This window comes from Rattus norvegicus, chromosome 8, assembly GCF_021556685.1.
Source record: "Rattus norvegicus strain SHRSP/BbbUtx chromosome 8, alternate assembly SHRSP_T2T, whole genome shotgun sequence".
Taxonomy (NCBI): domain Eukaryota; kingdom Metazoa; phylum Chordata; class Mammalia; order Rodentia; family Muridae; genus Rattus; species Rattus norvegicus.
This window is the reverse complement of record NC_141541.1, coordinates 54,298,471-54,317,376: the sequence shown is the minus strand read 5'-3', so window position 1 is coordinate 54,317,376 and position 18,906 is coordinate 54,298,471. Positions and strand designations below refer to the sequence as shown.

General features: G+C 48.7%; 1 protein-coding gene and 1 pseudogene across 29 annotated transcripts; one reads left to right on the top strand and one right to left on the bottom strand.

The window, feature by feature from the left end:
• Positions 1–12: 12 nt before the first annotated feature.
• Positions 13–15,199, top strand: 4931429L15Rikl (RIKEN cDNA 4931429L15 gene like). Of its 28 annotated transcripts, none has more exons than XM_087563309.1 (12): positions 13–148; positions 4,821–4,898; positions 5,991–6,079; positions 6,933–7,051; positions 7,338–7,575; positions 9,157–9,295; positions 10,221–10,371; positions 10,928–11,059; positions 12,010–12,148; positions 12,232–12,357; positions 12,655–12,741; positions 14,988–15,199. In XM_087563309.1, exons 2-10 carry the CDS (start codon positions 4,867–4,869, stop codon positions 12,297–12,299), a joined length of 1,107 nt encoding a protein of 368 aa, XP_087419435.1. In that variant the 5' UTR covers positions 13–148; positions 4,821–4,866; the 3' UTR covers positions 12,300–12,357; positions 12,655–12,741; positions 14,988–15,199. The 28 variants fall into 28 exon arrangements, 27 of the variants coding, with proteins under 27 accessions (XP_087419435.1, XP_087419437.1, XP_087419436.1 ...); XM_087563311.1 differs by having other exon boundaries at positions 14,941–15,199; XM_087563310.1 differs by having other exon boundaries at positions 12,631–12,741.
• Positions 3,328–3,693, bottom strand: LOC148004107 (small ribosomal subunit protein eS21 pseudogene; annotated as a pseudogene). Its single transcript, XR_015627631.1, has one exon. The product of XR_015627631.1 is annotated as a small ribosomal subunit protein eS21 pseudogene (transcript).
• Positions 15,200–18,906: the final 3,707 nt, after the last annotated feature.

Here is an 18,906-nt window from a genome sequence, read left to right as displayed (position 1 = left end):
GATCCCTAGGCTACCCAGGATACCCATTGCTGCTCCAGAATTCTCTGCTTGAGCGGAGCAGCTCTCCCTTCAGCCGGTTTAGAACACCTTCCTTTTTACTATGATAAGCTCAAGTTCTGCAAAACCCAACGGCGGTTTGTCCACACAGGTGAGTCAGGAGAGACAACGGATCCCAGAGATGGGCTTTGCGCAAACGAGTCAGGCCAGCCATCACAGCCACGGGGCTGGAAACCACACTCTCTAACACAGCCACCAAGCTCTTCCCCCACAGCAGACTAGGGCTTTCAACTCTGCACACGGGGACTAGAATAGGGAAAGTCTCCCCAGAAGGGAAAGAAGAAAAAGGGTCTGGCTAGGCAGGAAGAGTTTGCCAGCACCCTTCTCCTCCAAGTGGCTCTGAAGCCCCCTACAGTCAGTGGGTCAGGCCAGGCAGAGGGGACAGCCTTCTTTGGATCCGCTTCAGCTCAGGACCTGAGCATACGTGGCCCCCTTACTAATTCCTGTTGATACACTTGGAAGACAATGGCCTCAGAGCTGGTCGATCTAGGAGCCCACACACCTAGCGTCTGCCCAAAGGGAAAGCAAAAGCAATAAGAGCCACTGGGATTTAGGGAAGACACAGCCCAATCCAGGATGGACAGGGAAGCAGTGAGAAGCCAGGCTTGGGGCTGTGAACTGTGTCCCCAGGCCAAGCCAAAGAAAGCACTCAGCCCCTCAGCCCCAGGCAGACTAGGGGAAGGCAGAACATCACTCGGGGACATCAGCACTAAGGAAAACCCAGACTTGTATAATCAACTCTAACCAGTACAGCCCTGTTTCTGTGTCTTCACACCCTGGAGTAAGAAAGGAGCTTTTAGAAGTAGTAAGGCCCATCACTAGTGCTACAGCAGTCTCTGCTGGTCACCTTAGCGTCCCGCGCTGTGCCAGGAGCCCTGAATCCCAGTCCTGTGGGATGGTCCTGTTGCCTCAGCATCACTGTTAACGCCGGGGACTCGTTCTCAGAAGTATCCCAGTTCAGACACAATTTCAGTAGCCTACAATCACAGCCAAGCCCCAGGTCCCAAAATGCCTGCAAGAGCACAGAGAAATAGGTGGCACATTAAGAAGATCTCTGACCCCGGAGGCAAAGCATCTCTCTCATCAGACCACAGGAGTGAATAATTCAGAGTCCTCTGTCCTGGGCCAGGACTAAGGCTCCTTGACTGTCCCACCCACCGCAGAGAAGATGGAAAGCAGGTGTGTGTTGAGTAGGAGGGAGGGACCTTGGCAGAAGAGCCTAGAGAAGGCAGAAGGGATGAGACCAGGAGTATCCAGAGGGCAGAAGCGCCAAGGGTGTGACATGCTATTGACGCATGTGTCCAGCAGATGGCAACATTGAGCAGTCTGCATCGGCCTGTGGAAAGGGACCTGCCTGAGCCAGGACTGGCTTCTGGCTTCTGAGCCTGATGTCCTTGGTGTCCTGCAGTGCGCTCTCTCTCTCTCTCTCTCTCTCTCTCTCTCTCTCTCTCTCTCTCTCTCTCTCTCTCTCTCTCTCTCTCTCTCTCTCTCTCTCTCTCTCTCTCTCTCTGTGTGTGTGTGTGTGTGTTCTTGGTCCACTTTCCCCCAGATGAGTCCTTAGGCTAAAATGGCTAAACTACAAAATTGCTAAAGAATACATTTCGCAAGCCCCATGTGCCTCCCCTCCCCAGGAGAGGAAAAGTGGAAGAGAGGCCAGATTTCTGGAGTCCTCCATCCTTTACCTGTGCCTGGATGAGGCAAAATCTCTGAGGGAACCCTTCTTCCCTTCACGCGCTGGGTCAGGGATTCTGAGTACAGGAGTGAGGAGACAGGTGCCGTCTGAGGACCGTCTCCGTGTCCTGCCATTCAGAGATGTTCGTGCAGATTAGCAGCACGGTGATGGGTGATAGCCACTTAGCATCAGGACCTGCAGAATTTGAGGATCTGGGAACAGCAGCCACAGTTTCATAGAGCGTCTGTCTGTCCGGCAGAGAGAACCTGAGCTGCTACCCACAGATCTCCAGCGTTTCCTCCTCCTGAGTTCCCTCCAAGGAGAAGTCCCAGACGGCACACCCCACTACACACGCATATTACGACAGAGGAGGTTGCTGCCCTAGGGCCCCAGTCCCAGGCCACTCTCCATCCTAGGCACGTGGGTTGAGAAAATTTGGAGTCTTCTGTTCCCTAGGCAGAAGGGGGTTTTTCAGAAAAGGAATAATAAAGATCTCCAAATCCCAGGAAGATCTGATGCCTTTCAGAGATGTTCAGCCCACATCCGCACTTCATGAACCAGTCACTAAGTCTTCAAGTTCACGCTCGGTTAGTTGGCTGGTTAGCTGGTTAATCTCGCTTTGTATTGAAGGTCGGCCTCAAACCCCGGATGTTAGCCCCAGCTGGCCTCAAACTCCCAATAATCCTCCTGAGTCAGCTTCCCAACTTGCAGAGATTACAAGCAAAGGCCACCATGCCCAGGTTGCAAGCTCACCCTTGCTTACCCTGTTCTTACCTACAGAGAAACCTTACTCTAGCCTCGGGTTGAATTGAACAAATATTAAATGCCCCATATGGGCCAGGCTTTGTTCTGGTTGCTGGAGATTGCGGCCTCTATCTTTAATAAACTCTAAGTCCACGGGCAAAGGAAAACATGAAGTTCACTGTGCTACAGAGACCTCTACTAGAGTCGGGAATATAACTCACTGTGAGAGCGAGCCCTTGATGCTACTGTGTCAGCAGCAGGGGTCGGGGAGAATCTCCAGGAAGGAAATGACATTTGAGCAGGCTACGAGAGGGAGGATTGGGGGAAGTAGAGGCCTGGAAGTGATGCTCGCTCAGGGTGTGTAGTCCAGAGAATGTCGGGAGGAAGTAGAGAAGCCCCACAGGCTGTGGAGGCTCTGGAGAAAGACTGACGATGCTGAACCTTACGTAAGGGCTTCGCCCAGAATCTGCTTCCAGCAGGTCATTCGGAAACTACTGCCTTCTCTCTGGTGTCTGCGTTCCTGCTTCTCCCTCCCGGTTCTCACAAAATGCCACAGAGTCCCTGCCTCTGGGCCTGGCGAAGCTATCCCATCAATATCTGATTGGGCAGTTCCGTGTGCTAATGTGGCAGTTATGTGACCCAGCCATAGGACCATCAGTTAGCCTAGCTAATGAGATCTCCTCTAAGGAACTGGAGAGCAAAGATCTGTATGCACCCTGGTCTCCTCCCACCCCGCTGGTTATGAACCCAAGGGCCCCACAATCCTCAAGCAGGATAAATGTTGCCTTCACAGTCCCTTGAAACTCAGGAAAGACTCAATCTTTCAGCAGATCCTGTGCTGGGGACATTGCAAATTTCTTTTTTTTTTTTTTTTACTTATTATCACTTTTATTTATAACAAATTATTCCCGATTTCTTCTGGCTCAAAAGTTCTTTGAGACAATTCCATCAGCCTTAGCCAATCGGAGAATAGAATCATCTGACTCGCCCATCCTGCAAATGGCCCCGCAGATGCCGTAGGTTTTAAACTGACCATTAAATCGGCCTGTACTCCTGTCAACCTCGGCCACATTCATCTGGATGGACGCGTGGTCCTTGGCAGCAATGATGCGGTTGCTCGCGGAGCATTTCCACGGCATGTACAGGTCCACAAACTCGCCGGCGTCGTTCTGCATACCGAGGCTGTCCCTGCTCATGGGTCTACGGAGAACACAGAAAGCGCAAATTTCTTAAGTAGCACTGGATGACAGGACTCCTCTGTATCCCTGACAAGCTGGACATCACCTAGTAACCCAGGGGGCAGCTTGAGTGGTGACTTTGCCACACTTTCACAAGGAGGCTCCAAACTGTGACTCAGAAGCTAAGCGCTGGCCAGGCATGATGGTTTCTGCCCTTAATCTCAGCACATGGGCTGTGGAGGCAAGAGGGTCAGGGGTTCAAGATTGTTCTTGGCTACATAGCAAGTTCAAAGCCACATAAAGAAAGGTACCTGTGGCCAAGCCTGATAACCTGAGTTGCATGCCTGGAACCATATGGCGGAAGGATAGATTCTATAAGTTGTCCTCTGGCCACACATATATTTCACACACACACACACACACAAACACACACACACACACACCAACTCAACAAAGCTGTCCCCCCCCCACCTCTACACACGTGGCATGCATGTTCCACATCATACATACATGCACAATAATGATAAAATTTAAATTTTAAAAACACTGATTAAGGGGCTGGGGATTTAGCTCAGCGGTAGAGCGCTTGCCTAGCAAGCGCAAGGCCCTGGGTTCAGTCCCCAGCTCCGAAAAAAAGAAAAAAGAAAAAAAAACAAAAAACAAAAAAAAAAAAACACTGATTAAACTCTGACCCTGTGAGACGTTACCCAGATCATACTCCAATCAAGGACCCCTGAGCTTGCAAACATCCTGGCTCGCAGAAGTGTTAGCTCAGCTGGAAGATTCTACTAAAAAAGAGATAGTCTGTTTTTATAAGCCTTGGATGGATAATTCAGACAAATGGTGAAGTCACAGGGAAAGACAATTGAAAATGGCTAATGTTGCTCCAGAGTGGAATATACATTTGTCCCAAGAGGGGCGACCGAGTGGGAAGTGCTCAGATTCGGGGGAGTAGCAATGAACAGATACTGCTCTGGAGTCAGTGTGAGGACTCAGACTGTAGTCCCTCTCCAACTCTGCATGTAGGATTAGTGTAGTTAACACTGCCATGCCACGCACTTTGAGCTAGGAGAGAGCAGCAAATGCTTTAGATTCACTGGGTAGGAAGGCTGAATGAATCAGCCTCGTAAGTCATCTTCCAGATTCAAGGTCCTATTTTGTGATTGCAGGTTCTGAAAAGGAGCCAGGTACTGGCTAACCAACACAACCGGCCGAATGCAGTTCAACCCTTTCTCTCAGGACACTTGGTGGGTGTGCAGGGCCGGGCGGACTGGACAGGAAAATAAGGACAGGAAATATATTTGAAGGGTCAGAGCTTGGATATGCTGTACATCCTCCTAGACAGACAGACACACACACACACACACACACAGAGGACAGTCACATACACACACATGCATGCATACTTTACTGAGCACACACACACACACACCTATGGTTCTGAGCATATGTATAGTAAAAACTATGACTCACTATAGTCTCTCTCTCTCTCTCTCTCTCTCACACACACACACACACACACACACACACACAGTAAGAACTCACAGCTAGATCTGAGACTCAGATCTCAAGTTCAGCAAGCTCAAGGCCTGATTATTTCCACAATCACCCATTCCCCTAGATGCTGGTCATAACAGGCTATTGTTGGGGACATGGCTCCCTCCTGCTCCTCTCCTGAAGCCAGTGCAGTGGTCTTAACATACAGAGAAGTTACACGGCAGCTAAGACACTAACCTCAGAGCTAACGTCTGTGTATCACTCAAGAGCTGGGGAACAGAGCACAAAGTGAGCTGATAGTGGGTCACAGCCCTCCCCTCAGCCGTCTATGAACGATCTGTGGCTGTGGGTGGCTGTCCTCTGGCCCTCTCCCAACCTGATATCCCACCTCTTCAACCCTTCTCCACCCCCAAAATTCCTACCCCCTCTAATGCTGGCAGAGGACACAGGCTTTTGTCCTGTCCCCACTACAGCAGAAGTTGCCCACATGCTGGCAGCTAACAGCCTAAGGCATCTGGTTCTGTCTGAGGATTCGCTCACTCTCACCTTGTCTGCCCACACAATCGATGGACACTGCTTGACACACTCCAATCAAAAATGCCCCTTTCTTTAACAGCTAAAGGCTGTCTGTCCTTTCTTTGCAGGTCTCTCTCGAGCACCAAACACCTGGCCTTCCCCTTAGGTCTGACATCTGACCACAAAACTCAGCTCACAGACCCTTCCTTCCTTCCTGTCCCTGTGGAACCAGAGTGGCCTCTTCAGGGTCCTGGGGCATATACATTTGTGACTTTGACGAAAGCAAGGAACAAAAGCCCCGATGTTCTCCTTTCTGTACCCCTTAGGAGACATGGACACCGCCGTGCCTACTCCAACATCTCTGAAAGGCTGTCTTGCTTGACTCTCCAGGAGCCCAGTGTCAGCCATCTTTACCGTAAGCCACCCGTTCTCAACGGCTGCAAAATTGGAGGCCAAAACAAAGAACCAAAACAATCCTGGAATGCCTAACTGTTTTGGTAGCTTGGGATGTAGCTCAGCTTTTAGAGCAATCATCCAGCATGCACGGAGTGCTGGGTTACATTTGTTGAACACACCAGGCCTGTAGTCCCATCCCTTGGGAAGTGGAGGCTGGAAGATCAGAAACTCAAGGCTGTCTTTGGCTATGTATGAAGCTCTTGGCTTACCTTAGCTACAAAAGACTCTCTTGAAAGAAAAGGAAAAAAGGAGGAAGGAAGGAAGGAAGGAAGGAAGGAAGGAAGGAAGGAAGGAAGGAAGGAAGGGGGAGGGAGGAAAGGGAAGGGAAGGGAGGGAGGAAAGAAGGGAGGGAGGGAGGGAGGAAGAAAAGGAGAGAGGAAGAGATAGAGGGGAAAAGGAAGGAAAGAAGAAGGGAGGAGGAAGAGGAGTAGAAAATGGGGTAGAGGGAGAAGGGAAGGACAGAGGGAGGAGGGAAGGATAGAGGGAGAAGGGAAGGACAGAGGGAGGAGGGAAGGATAGAGGGAGAAGGGAAGGACAGAGGGAAGAGGGAAGGATAGAGAGAAGAGGGAAGGAAGAAAGGAAGGGAGACAGATGGCCTTTACCATGTGGCCCTAATGGAGAGCGCCAGCCCCATTCCACTCCAACCTTTCCACTCCTGTCCTCACACTGATCTAGTCTCAAATAAATTAGAACTGGACCCGTCCAGACATCGTCCTCTCCGTCCTCCCTCCCTTCCTCTCCCGTTGGAGGGTGAGGAAACTGCCCATGGGTAGGAGGGCTGAGATGGTCCTCAGTTCTTTTCCCTACTCTAGAGATTTTTTCTCCTGGAGACAGAAGATCCTACCTGCTTGATGACTCTTTATCCAATTCCATCCAGCGAGAGTCCCTGGCTGTCCCCATGGGGCTTGAGGACAGTGGCTCCAGGGGTCAGGTAAAGTTAAGGACTCCAGTCAAGCCTCAACACATGCCACCAGTGTAGCTCTGTCATGCCAAGCACGATGCCAAACCCAAAGCGCTGATCTTCTTGACAACCCAGAAAGGGACACATTTTACTGATTTCGCAAGTAAGGACATTGTAGCTCAGACGAGTAACTTTCTAGGGGACGGCGGCAAGTGTTTAGGAGACGAACCGCCCTCCCCACCACATACACACATATCCACACTCACTTCCCATACTGAACCCAGGAATGACCCCTCTGACTGAGTGAACCCCCTAGCAGAAGCAGCAGCAGCCCGGGGCTGTCCTTGAGGATCTGGAAGAGCAGGAAATCGCCCCGACAGATGTGAAATACCGCCTGCAGCTGCTCGATGAGGCCCCATTGCGGAGCAAGAGTTCCAGTGTACAAAGCCAGGGCCACAAGCCTGGATGGATCCCATCCAGCAAAACCCACAGAGAGTGGTTCAAACCCTGGAAAATGGATATGACATATCCCGAGAATGAGCGTTCCCATTCAGGTAGGATTTATGGGTGGGGGCAGGGCAGGAGATGGCACTGAACTTAAAGCAAAGTCTGAGCCCCTGGTCCCCAGACCCCTAGTCTAATCCTATACAAGATCCCTGTCCCAGTCAGATCCCAATGCTGGGGCCACCAACCCAGTAGAGTACAGCACAAAGCAAACACTTGGATCTTTCCCTTCAGTAGTCCTCCAGGCATTGCCTGGCTACAAGGTCAGCCAGGATCTCTCTGGAAGGTGTCATTCTGCCCACCATCCCTCTTTGCCTCCCCTCCTTCTTGTTTGGCTGGGCCTGATGGCAGCCCCGCAGTCCGGGCTTTTGTAATGAAGGGACTGACTGAGGCTCCAATGTAGCTTAGTGGCACATTGATTGTCTACTATGTGTGAAGTCCTGGGTTCGAGCCCCATTATTGCATTGATAAGGCCCAGCCTTGGCTTGGAGAAAGGTTCGGAGAGAAGGGGTTTCTGGGAGTGATGAAAATGACGCTGTGGGTCAAAGCTAGCAGCCTATGCTCTGCTCAAGTCAGCTTTCCAGCCTGCTTTCTCTCCATTCTGCTTTCTCTGGAGATCTCCAGACAGCTCTTTGTCTCTCTCTGTCTCGTCTCTGTCTCTCTGTCTCTCTCTCTCCTGCTACAGACAGTTCTAGCAGATCTCTCTTGCTATTCTAAACAATTCTCTGGATAGCTCATCTGCAGATCATAAGCCCTGTCTTTTACATACCAATCCATTCATTTACCCCAGGTTCCCTTTTGATTATCCTATGAACCAGCACCCTACAACCCCAGCTGCTAAATTCTTAGGAGACAGCAAGCACACAATTTCTTTTAACGCTGTGAAAGAATTCAGAGATCTGCCTGCCTCGGTTAAGCACAGACTAGCATAAACTAGTTGGATGGGACCCCAATTACCACTCCCTAAATCTCTTTTTCTCTGTCTTAGTATCTTTTTTCTAACAAGCTGGCTCACCATACAGCTGTTTTTGTTCCTTTAGACTCATGAAGCCCCTTATATAATTTATATTGTGTCCTTGCTTTTTGGAGAAAAAAAATAAATGCACATATATGAATTATTTATTTATTTTATGTACATGAGTACACTGTAGCTCTCTTCAGACACACCAGAAGAGGGCACTGGATCCCATTACAGATGGTTGTGAGCCACCATGTGGTTGCTGGGAATTGAACTCAGGAGCTCTGGAATCCAGCCTTAAGGTCTGTCCTGAAGGTCCCAGCGTCTACCATGTTACTGAGACATTAACCACACTTTTGCCTTCCAGACTCATGCTGTCTGATTATCACGGAGTCATTAACGTCAACAGAGAGGACAATCCTTGAAGGAGAAATATAAAATATGTACATTATTATACAGAAAGCTCTATGCATACACTCACAGAGGCCCATGCCTGCTGGCCCTGTCCCAGGGGCAAGAACCATGTCATTCTGTCCCCACCAGGGCCATGCCAGACCTGACATTGCATAAAGCAGGCATGGTGATGCACATCTGTAATCCCGACGCTTGAGAGGTAGAAGAAGAAGGGTCAGAAGTTCAAGTCCTTCCTCAGCTACATACACAATACTTCCAGGTCATACCCAGGGCAGAAGGATGACACCAAGAGCACAGTGGAGACATGTGGAATATGACAGCCAGGACCAGGACACCCAATCCCCAGTGTGGAGTCAAGCCCTCTTCCCTGGTCTAGACAAGAGCAGTCAGGGAGTCATGTGAGTAGGCAGAGCTGAAACCAAACCCATGCCCAGGAGGCAGCGCTGTGTGGGCGGGGGTGGGGCAAGGAGGGGCTATTTCCCAAGGCATAGTTACTATCAGAAGTCCAACGTCTGTCATCGCGGGGACAGCTGTTAAGTAGTAGAGCAAAGGGAATCTTAGACTTCCTCCTTCTAGTTCAGCTTTAACCTGACCTTTGATGACATCACCTGAGATTTGAGTAAGGACAAACTGGTAGGGGAGTGAGGGTCCCAAGTTCATGGTCAACCCTGTCCCCTGTGCATTCTTGGAAGACACAAGGCCTCCATGTAAGTTAGGAAGGCCCAGGCCTTCCAGTCTCACTGGAGTACAGAGTATCTTTGTCCCTCTGTGGTCCTCTATGGCTCCTGACAGTCCTTTTCCTCATCCCTACCCAGTTAGGAAGCCCAACTTGAACCCAGAGACGCCACCATGTGCCTTGCAAATGTCCCACGGCTGTAGATTGAAGAGATGATGTTCATCTCGAAGTGACCCAGTCACAAGCCCAGTAACAAAAGGAGCTACAAACTTCCAAGCTCCCTTCTTCCCAACCCCCCAGTCTCAAACTGCAGCCCCTAGCTACCTGCTGGGGGTTGGGGGAGGAGGTCTACTCCCTGTGGCCCAACCCTGTGGCAGCAGGTGACTCACCTTCCCTGCTAAGTCACAGCATAACTGAGAAATATGAAAAGGAAACATAAATGACTTATTTTTTTTTCTTTCTAGAGAAGCAATAAAGAAATCTTTCCTTTGAAAGTAGCTGATAAGATACTGTCTCACTTAGGCAGACCCACAAACAGAAGGCAAAGAGGGGAATCCATATCACAGGACCTTTCTGTCACCTTAGGTCACCCGGGTTGGCTCAGGGGGAGCGATCACCGCCAGTAGAATCTTTTGTTCCCTGTGCAGCCAATGCACCCAGCATGTGTCGAGGGAGAGGGAAATGGTATCTGGTTGGTCCATGACCCATGCACCTCAAGAGATGGGCCAGGCAAAGCAAGGACCAGCCTTCCTGAAGACGAAGGGAACCGCCAAGTTTAATGTTGCTACAACAGCCAGGGTAACGTGCTCAAGCTTTCCGTGGAGAGGTAACCAGGGCTGGGGCTCCATTGGCAGAGTGTTTACTCAGCAAGCATGAAGCCCAAGGCTCGATTTCCAGTACTATAAAAGCTGGGCATAGTGGTGCGGTACGTGTCTGTGGTCTCAGCCCTTGGAAGGCAGAAGCAGGAGAGTCGGAAGTTCAAAGTCATCTTTGACTACATATTGGCTTGCTTAAGTTACAAGATACTGTTTCTGTGTTTGTTATTATTTTTTTTTAAAGGCCAGGTGGTGATGGCACACCCCTTTAATCCCAGAACTTGGCAGGCAGATCTCTGTGAGTTTGACACCAGCCTGGTCACCAGAGCTAGTACCAGGACAGCCAGGGCCACCCAGAGATGCCCTGTCTAGGAGGGATGGGGTCCTAATTCCTACTTCAGGGGAAAGAGAGCAGTGGAGCCTGCCACCACTTCGATTATCTTGGGAAATGCAGAAATACGTTTCTGGCTTTCTCTAGTCCACAAGCACCCCATGCCGCCCAGCCGACAACTGCAGTTCAAATTGTCACTCTTTCCCAGATGTCCTGTCTGCCGCCTCTCAAGCTCCTGGAGAAAAAAGTGAAGAGTAGGTGTCCCCCCAACACACCTGGGATCTTCCAAGACTGGAGAGCTCAGCCCCAAGGGCTCTATGGAAGTGACGAAAGACTCCTGGTAGGAACTGCAAAGCAGTTGAAGCTAATCTTACACACACACACACACACACACACACACACACACACACACACACACACAAATAATACGTTGTGTATAACTATTTTATTCTATATGCATGGGTGTTTGCCTGCGTGTATGTATGTCTGTGCAACGTGTGCCTGGTGCCTGTGGAGGCACCAGATCACCTGGGACTGGAGTTACAGATGGTTGTGAGCTGGCAGCTGTCGCTCTTAACCACTGAACCATCTCTCCAGACCCATTGCCAGGGAGTGGGTGGCTTTGCCAACTGAGCTAATGTCTCATTTGCCATCAGAGCAATTGTGAACAAGACTATTTCCTAACCCTGCTTATAAGTACTGGAGACCCAATTTTTACATTTATTATTATTATTATTATTATTATTATTATTATTATTATTACTACACATGTGTGTCTACTATTATTATTACACATGTGTGTCTATTATCATCATTATTATTGTTATTGTTATTATTATTATTATACATGTGTGTCTATGCGTCTGTGTCTGTGTGGGGATATGTACATTTGAGTGCAGGTGACCTCAGAGGCCAGAGATGTCTGATCCTCAGGAGCCGGAGTTGGATGGTTTGTAAGCTGTTTGATGTGGGTGCTGGGACCCAAGCTCATGCCCTCTGCAAAAGGCACAGATACTCTTAACCACTGAGCATCTGTCCAGCCCTAGAGATCCCATTTTTTTTTTTTTTTTTTTGGTTCTTTTTTTCGGAGCTGGGGACCGAACCCAGGGCCTTGCGCTTCCTAGGTAAGCGCTCTACCACTGAGCTAAATCCCCAGACCCGAGATCCCATTTTTACCTGGGGCACAATACAATCCTTGTGGTCCCTTAACTAAGATGTGGGCTCAGCCTGTGATGCAGAGGAGGGGACTTAGTCCTCCATCAGCTGACTGCTCTGTCCCTGGCTTCACAGGCGCCATTTGAAGATCAAGTCAACACGAGGGTCACATATATGCCCTTGTTTACTGAAAAAGTGAAGTTTGTAAGCCCCAAGACAGCTGTGTCAAACCCAAAACAAACACATTCTCAACTGAGTAGGACAAATCAACCAGGTATGAGGGTGAGACCCAGTCATCCCCAGGCACAGCACCTTAGCCACTCAGCTCCCGTCTTGGACCCACAATCTCTCTGCCAGCTTTCCCAGGTCAGTTCAGGAACTGGACCTCAGGAAGAGAACATCTGGAAAAAGGACTGCCTGAATAAATCTGGGAAATCCTAACAGAAGCCTGCAATCCCAGCACTCGGCTGAGGCAGGGCTGCTGTGAGTTCTAGGCCAGCGTGGGCTGTAGTGTGAGATGCTGTCACGCAGACAGAAATCCCAGGCATGACGGGACACAACTGTAATCACAGCCCTTAGGAGGCGGAAGCAGGAGGATCCCTGTACTACTTAGGGAGTTTGAAGAAAGCCTGGGCTACGTGAAACCCTGGAGGGAGGGGGCAGGAGGGGGGGAGGGAGGGAGGGAGGGAGGGAGGGAGGGAGGGACGGAGGAAAGCAAACAAACCCAAAGTCTTTAAAAGAACTACCCCATCCTAGACTCAGCTTTCAGCTTTTATGCAGTGTCCTGTGACGTAGCAGAACGAGAATGAATCGTTTCTTTTGGGAAGGAATGCTGTCTCATGTGTCCCAGAAGACCTGAGAAGAAGGGTCAGTAATTTTTGTAATCACTGAGGCAGTGGCGAAGCACCCAGGCTTTGAAAGTCAGCCCTACCCGTGAATTATCCTCCGTTCAAGCCACGAGAGTGGCTGCCCCTGTTCTGTTTTTCCTTTTAAACCAAGGTTTAAACATCCACACGCCATGACCCATTTAGCACGTACAGCTCTGTGGTTCATTGCTTAAATCAGTGTGGTAGTGGTACCCACTTATAATTCCAGTGTTTGGGAGGCTGAAGCAGGAGGATTTCTGTGACTCCAAGGACAGCCTGGGCTACACAGTGAAACCCTGTCTCAAACAAAACAAGATTAAATTAAAAAAAAAAAATTAAGCCTAAACCTGAGGGTAGAGGAGAAGGCACGAGATGAAGTAGAGGGAAAAAGGGTCTGAATTTTATCAAAGGGAAACAACAGTGGGGGAAGGGAGCTCCGGGGTGAGGGGCTTGGCTGCACAAACCTGGTCATCTGAGTGTAAGCCCTGAAAACCATGGTGGAAGGAGAGACCTGATTACCCAAAGATGTCCTCTGATCTCCACATATATATATGACATGTCCATCCCTGCATTCACACACACACACACACACACACACACACACACACACACACACACACACACACACACTACCACAGAATAACAATAAAGAAAAATTTTCAAATGTCTTCCAGGTACAGAAGAAAGGTCCCCCAAACCCAAGAAAGACTCTGATTAAAATATAACTACTACTAGGTGACCATCTTGAAAATATGATCTTAGGTGTGATTGGGAAGTCAAGGTACAGGAAGTAAATTTAGCCTCAATAGCCTTGAAACTGTGCAAACCCCACCCCCACCCCCATTTTCATTAAGACAGGTTCTCTATACATAGCCCTAGCGGACCTGCAACTCACAGTGCCGACTAGACCGGCCTCAAACTCACAGAGATCTACCTGCTTCTGCCTTGCAAGTACCGGGATTAAAGGTGTGCACTGCTACACCTAATATTTTGAAGTTTATGCGAACCACCGCACTGCTAGCTTCGATTGAGAAAAGGCATGCCACACTGCCCTCTAGTGACCACCCTAGGGAATGACAGCCTGCTGCAGCCAAGGCAGACTGTGGTCTCCCGCATTCTTCTAAGGCAGAGAACCGGCATACATCTTAATCAAGGCCAACTAGCCACAGAGCACACCCAGAATAGAATCTTTATTCTCTTCCTACACTTCAATCTCTGCTTGAAAACATAATAAACCCCAAGGAAATTGTGAAACCCTTAAAACTGCAGTTAGAACGTGAACTCGTACATCGAGAAGACCCTGCACGGAAGGGCTGTGACGATGGGCTAGGAATTGAACGTGCTGGCCTCCGCCTGTGTCCAAGGAAAGGGGCTGGATTGGCGGCCTGAAGATTCCTCCTGTAGTCTCTTGGAGGCATTTTTAACACTTTTTAAAAACAGTTTTTAAAATTATACCTCTATTTCCTTGTTATACGTGGGCAGGTAGGGTGCACGCCATGTTGCCTATATGGAGGTTCCAGGACAATTTGCAGTTGGTTCTTTCCCTCTACCACGTGGAACTGGGGCTTGAACTCATCTGACTTGGTAGCACGTGCCTTTTTCACTGAACCATCTTGCTGGTCCTAAAGGTCTCTTCTTTTTTTAGGGGCAGAGGATAATTTTACACTGAAAGATATTTGTAGAGACAGTAGAATGTAACAGCTTAAGTAACTAAAGGACATTAGAAAACTGAGACACAGGACACTGGTAATCTCTATGAACAAAAACTATAGGCTTTACCATTAGACTTTTCCACTAATAATCTGTTTTGGCTGGTTTTTTTTTGGGGGGGGGTTCTTTTAAAGACAGGGTTTCAGGTAGCCCCTAGACTGACCTTCAAGTCCAAGAAAACCTTGGACTTCTGAGCCTCCTGCCTATACCTCCCGAGTGATGAGTACACAGCCACATCTGGGATATGCCGTGCTGGGATTGAACATTGGTTTCTCTAGCAACTGAGTTGCATCCCTATCCCCTTGGCTTCTCAGAGGACAAGATGAGCAAGAGCTTCTGGTCCCAGGGGCCACAGTCTAACTGCAGAATTTTTCATCTGATAAATATTGATTTTATACATAATCATTTTCTTTCTTTCCTCCTCCCCCTCCTTCCCTCTCCCCGCCCCCTCCCCCTCCTTGTTCCTCCCTCACCTTCCTAAATAACACAGTACCAGGCTGCCGGCTGTGGGGATTTACAGGTATAATCTTCTTACAGGAGTAACGGAAGCCCAAGGACGACACAGCTGCTGTGAGAAGCCTGTGCTAACTTCTCATGGGGGCCAAGGTTGGGGAGGGGCCCTCCATTATTCCCTGGAGACAGAGCACTGACTTGTTTTTTGAGAAGGTGGCCTAACTTGGCCTTGAAACCCCTCATCTTCCTGTCTGTCTCCCAAAGTCTGGAATTACAAACATGTCACCATGCCCTGCTTCTGCCTTCATTGTTCTTTTTAAAATTACCCTTGGGCTGGGGATTTAGCTCAGTGGTAGAGCACTTACCTAGGAAGCGCAAGGCCCTGGGTTCGGTCCCCAGCTCCGAAAAAAAGAACCAAAAAAAAAAAAAAAATTACCCTTAATTTTGTGTTTGTGAGCATGTACACCCGTGAGTGTGTGAAGGCTCCTTCCACTGTGTGGATCCCCAGGAACGAACTCAGGCTGTCAGGTGTGGCAGCAAGTGCCTTTATCCACCGGACCACTTCACTGGCCCCGACTTTTTTTTTTTTCTCTTTTTTTCGGAGCTGGGGACCGAACCCAGGGCCTTGTGCTCGATAGGCAAGCGCTCTACAGCTGAGCTAAATCCCCAACCCCTGGCCCCGACTTTAAATAACATTCCACCATAGAACTTCATCTGTTTACCAACTCCCTTAGCAATAGTACCCATGGGCTGGAGAGATGGCTCAGCGGTTAAGAGCACTGACTGCTCTTCCAGAGGTCCTGAGTTCAATTCCCAGCAACCACATGGTGGCTCACAGCCATCTGCAATGAGATCTGATGCCCTCTTCTGTGTGTCTGAAGACAGATATGGTGTACTTGTATGCATAAAATAAACAAATCTTTAAAAAATAGTACCTGCATCACTTCCCTTCTTGATTCCTGCTATCCAAACTACATAGAGATATTCATCATGGAACTAGTTCAGACAGGTTCCTCTGAAGGACACAGCTAGGAAACCACTCTCATGTATACGTTTGCTTGTTTTTGAGACAGGGTCTCCCGAGGTCCAGGCTGATCCATGATCCTGGTCTTTCTCCGTCCACCTCACGAGTGCTAGGATGTGTCATGGGTCACCATGCTCTGCTTACGTATCTAGTGCTGTGCCCCGTGTGAGGCTTAAACACCAGCATTGGTTCTAACACCCTGTCTACAAAAAAAAAAAAAGAAAAATGTGCATATACATATATTTATGCATATGATGTACATGTGTGTATACATATACAGGGTCCTTATAGATACATGAACAATGGGTGAAGTCCCTGAATAAACATGAAGATATGTTAAGATGCTCAACACTGTCATCCATTGTGGAGCTCAGTATCACAGACTTACTACCATCCATCCATGAGGATAGCTGCAGTAAAAACAGGAAGTACGGGCAAGGTTGCAGGGAAGCCAGAACTCTCTCTCATACACGTTTGACTCAACAAGTCAAAACATTGAGTTCTATGTGACTCCATGATCCCACTCCTAAGTCTGTGCACACACACACACACACACACACACACACACACACACACATCACTAGAGAAAATAAAAGCATCCACCCCAAACCGTGTATATCAATTAGACATAGCAGCAGTATTCGTAACAATCAAGAGTGTGGACCACATGAATAAAATATGTGTGATGAGCATACACGTGGAGCTATTCAGTCAAAAGGAGAGACGTGGATGGGACTGGGACACATTCGGCATTGTGGAAGCCAGAGACACAAAGGCCACAGATTAGATGACGGTCGCACTCACATCACATCAGTCTCAGAGCAGCAAATCTTCTTGGGGAGGTAGGAAGTGGGCCAGGGTTGTCCAGACTGACCAGGAAGGAACACAACGCAACGTCTCAGATTCATTATGCTGACGGTTGCACATCTCCATGATTTATCAAAACCCACTGAGTCTACGCTCAAAGGATCATACACTGTAATTTAACTCAATAATGTTATGGACTTGTTCTGTTTTTAAGAAGATGTAAAACATCTATTGTCGTAGCTTTTATGAGTCACAGAGCTGGAGCCAGTGGCTCTACCCATAAAGGCTTGGGTCAAGTTACAGATGAGGGCTGTAGGCACCTAACTTTGGCTTCTGCCTGCTGCTGCCCAGGGGGGAAAGCCTCAGTCTTCACATGACCCCCTGGAGGGCTGGAGTGTTCAACAGGGAGATCTTTCTTCACACCAAGCCATCCAAGACAGAGCGGAGTATACTTGTCTTTCATGACCTTTCAGGAGTCTCATAGTTCTGACACATCATTCATGATGACAAGCCAGCCCTATTCACTCTGGCAGGGGAGCACCCAAGGGCTTGGGTGCTAGAGAGCCACCCTGGAAGATGCTTACCACACTTGATACAAGGATGCTGACAGCTAAGGACAGTCAGTCACTGTAGGCCAGGCAGTTTTAAACTCACGGTAAACATGAGGTGCACTCTTCTGGTTCACAGAGGTAGCTAAGGCTCAGAGAAGTTGAATAGCTCACAGGCTCAGTTAGCGAATGATGTGGCTGAGGCTGTTTCTCGCAGCATGCCCCAGTGCCCACTCTCAACGACCGACCACACAGGACGGCTTCCCAATCTTACTTCCCAGATGTCCTGCTCATCTGCATCCAACAGACACCAGCTGAAACGGAGTTTCCCTCCTCCATGAGAGCCGGTTTTGCCGTACTAACAGCTGCAGAATAGAAAATGTTTTTATGTGCGTTTAGTTAACTGGGAGTGAGACTGTGCTGACTAGCTATCTAGGATAGTTAACTGGGAGTTAGACTGTGCTCACTAGCTATCTAGGTTTAGTTAACTGGGAGTGAGACTGTGCTGACTAGATGTCTAGGATAGTTAACTGGGAGTGAGACTGTGCTGACTAGATGTCTAGGATAGTTAACTGGGAGTGAGACTGTGCTGACTAGCTATCTAGGTTTAGTTAACTGGGAGTGAAACTGTGCTGACTAGCTATCTAGGTTTAGTTAACTGGGAGTGAGACTGTGCTGACTAGCTATCTAGGATAGTTAACTGGGAGTGAGACTGTGCTGACTAGCTATCTAGGATAGTTAACTGGGAGTGAGACTGTGCTGACTAGCTATCTAGGTTTAGTTAACTGGGAGTGAGACTGTGCTGACTAGCTATCTAGGATAGTTAACTGGGAGTTAGACTGTGCTGACTAGCTATCTAGGTTTAGTTAACTGGGAGTTAGACTGTGCTGACTAGCTATATAGGTTTAGTTAACTGGGAGTGAGACTGTGCTGACTAGCTGTCTAGGATAGTTAACTGGGAGTTAGACTGTGTTGACTAGCTATCTAGGTTTAGTTAACTGGGAGTTAGACTGTGCTCACTAGCTATCTAGGTTTAGTTAACTGGGAGTGAGACTGTGCTGACTAGATGTCTAGGATAGTTAACTGGGAGTAAGACTGTGCTGACTAGCTGTCTAGGATAGTTAACTGGGAGTTAGACTGTGCTGACTAGCTATCTAGGTTTAGTTAACTGGGAGTTAGACTGTGCTGACTAGCTATCTAGGTTTAGTTAATTGGGAGTGAGTCTGTGCTCACTAGCTATCTAGGATAGTTAACTGGGAGTTAGACTATGCTGACTAGATGTCTAGGATAGTTAACTGGGAGTGAGACTGTGCTCACTAGCTATCTAGGATAGTTAACTGGGAGTTAGACTGTGCTGACTAGCTATCTAGGATAGTTAACTGGGAGTGAGACTGTGCTGACCTGATGTCTAGGTTTCGTTTCCTCTATTGTATTTTCAGTTGTGTTTCTCTATTCTATTTCAGTTGATTTGTAGAGTTCTGTCACGCAGTCGATCCTTCATGTCCGCAATCCCTCACTGTTAAACATTGCCAGTGTCTTCTGGGCGACTGTAGTCATCCTTAACTCTGACAGGACCTGCTCTGCTGCACAGAGAAGCCTCTTTATGCGGTAGCCAGAGTGATCA

Coding starts and splice junctions, on each gene's coding strand:
- 4931429L15Rikl (XM_087563309.1), top strand. CDS start 4,867: ATGCAGTTCAACCCTTTCTCTCAGGACACTTG. Junction 7,052..7,337: donor ACAGTGGCTCCAGGGGTCAG/GTAAAGTTAAGG, acceptor TGAACCCCCTAG/CAGAAGCAGCAGCAGCCCGG. Junction 7,576..9,156: donor GAATGAGCGTTCCCATTCAG/GTAGGATTTATG, acceptor CAATACTTCCAG/GTCATACCCAGGGCAGAAGG.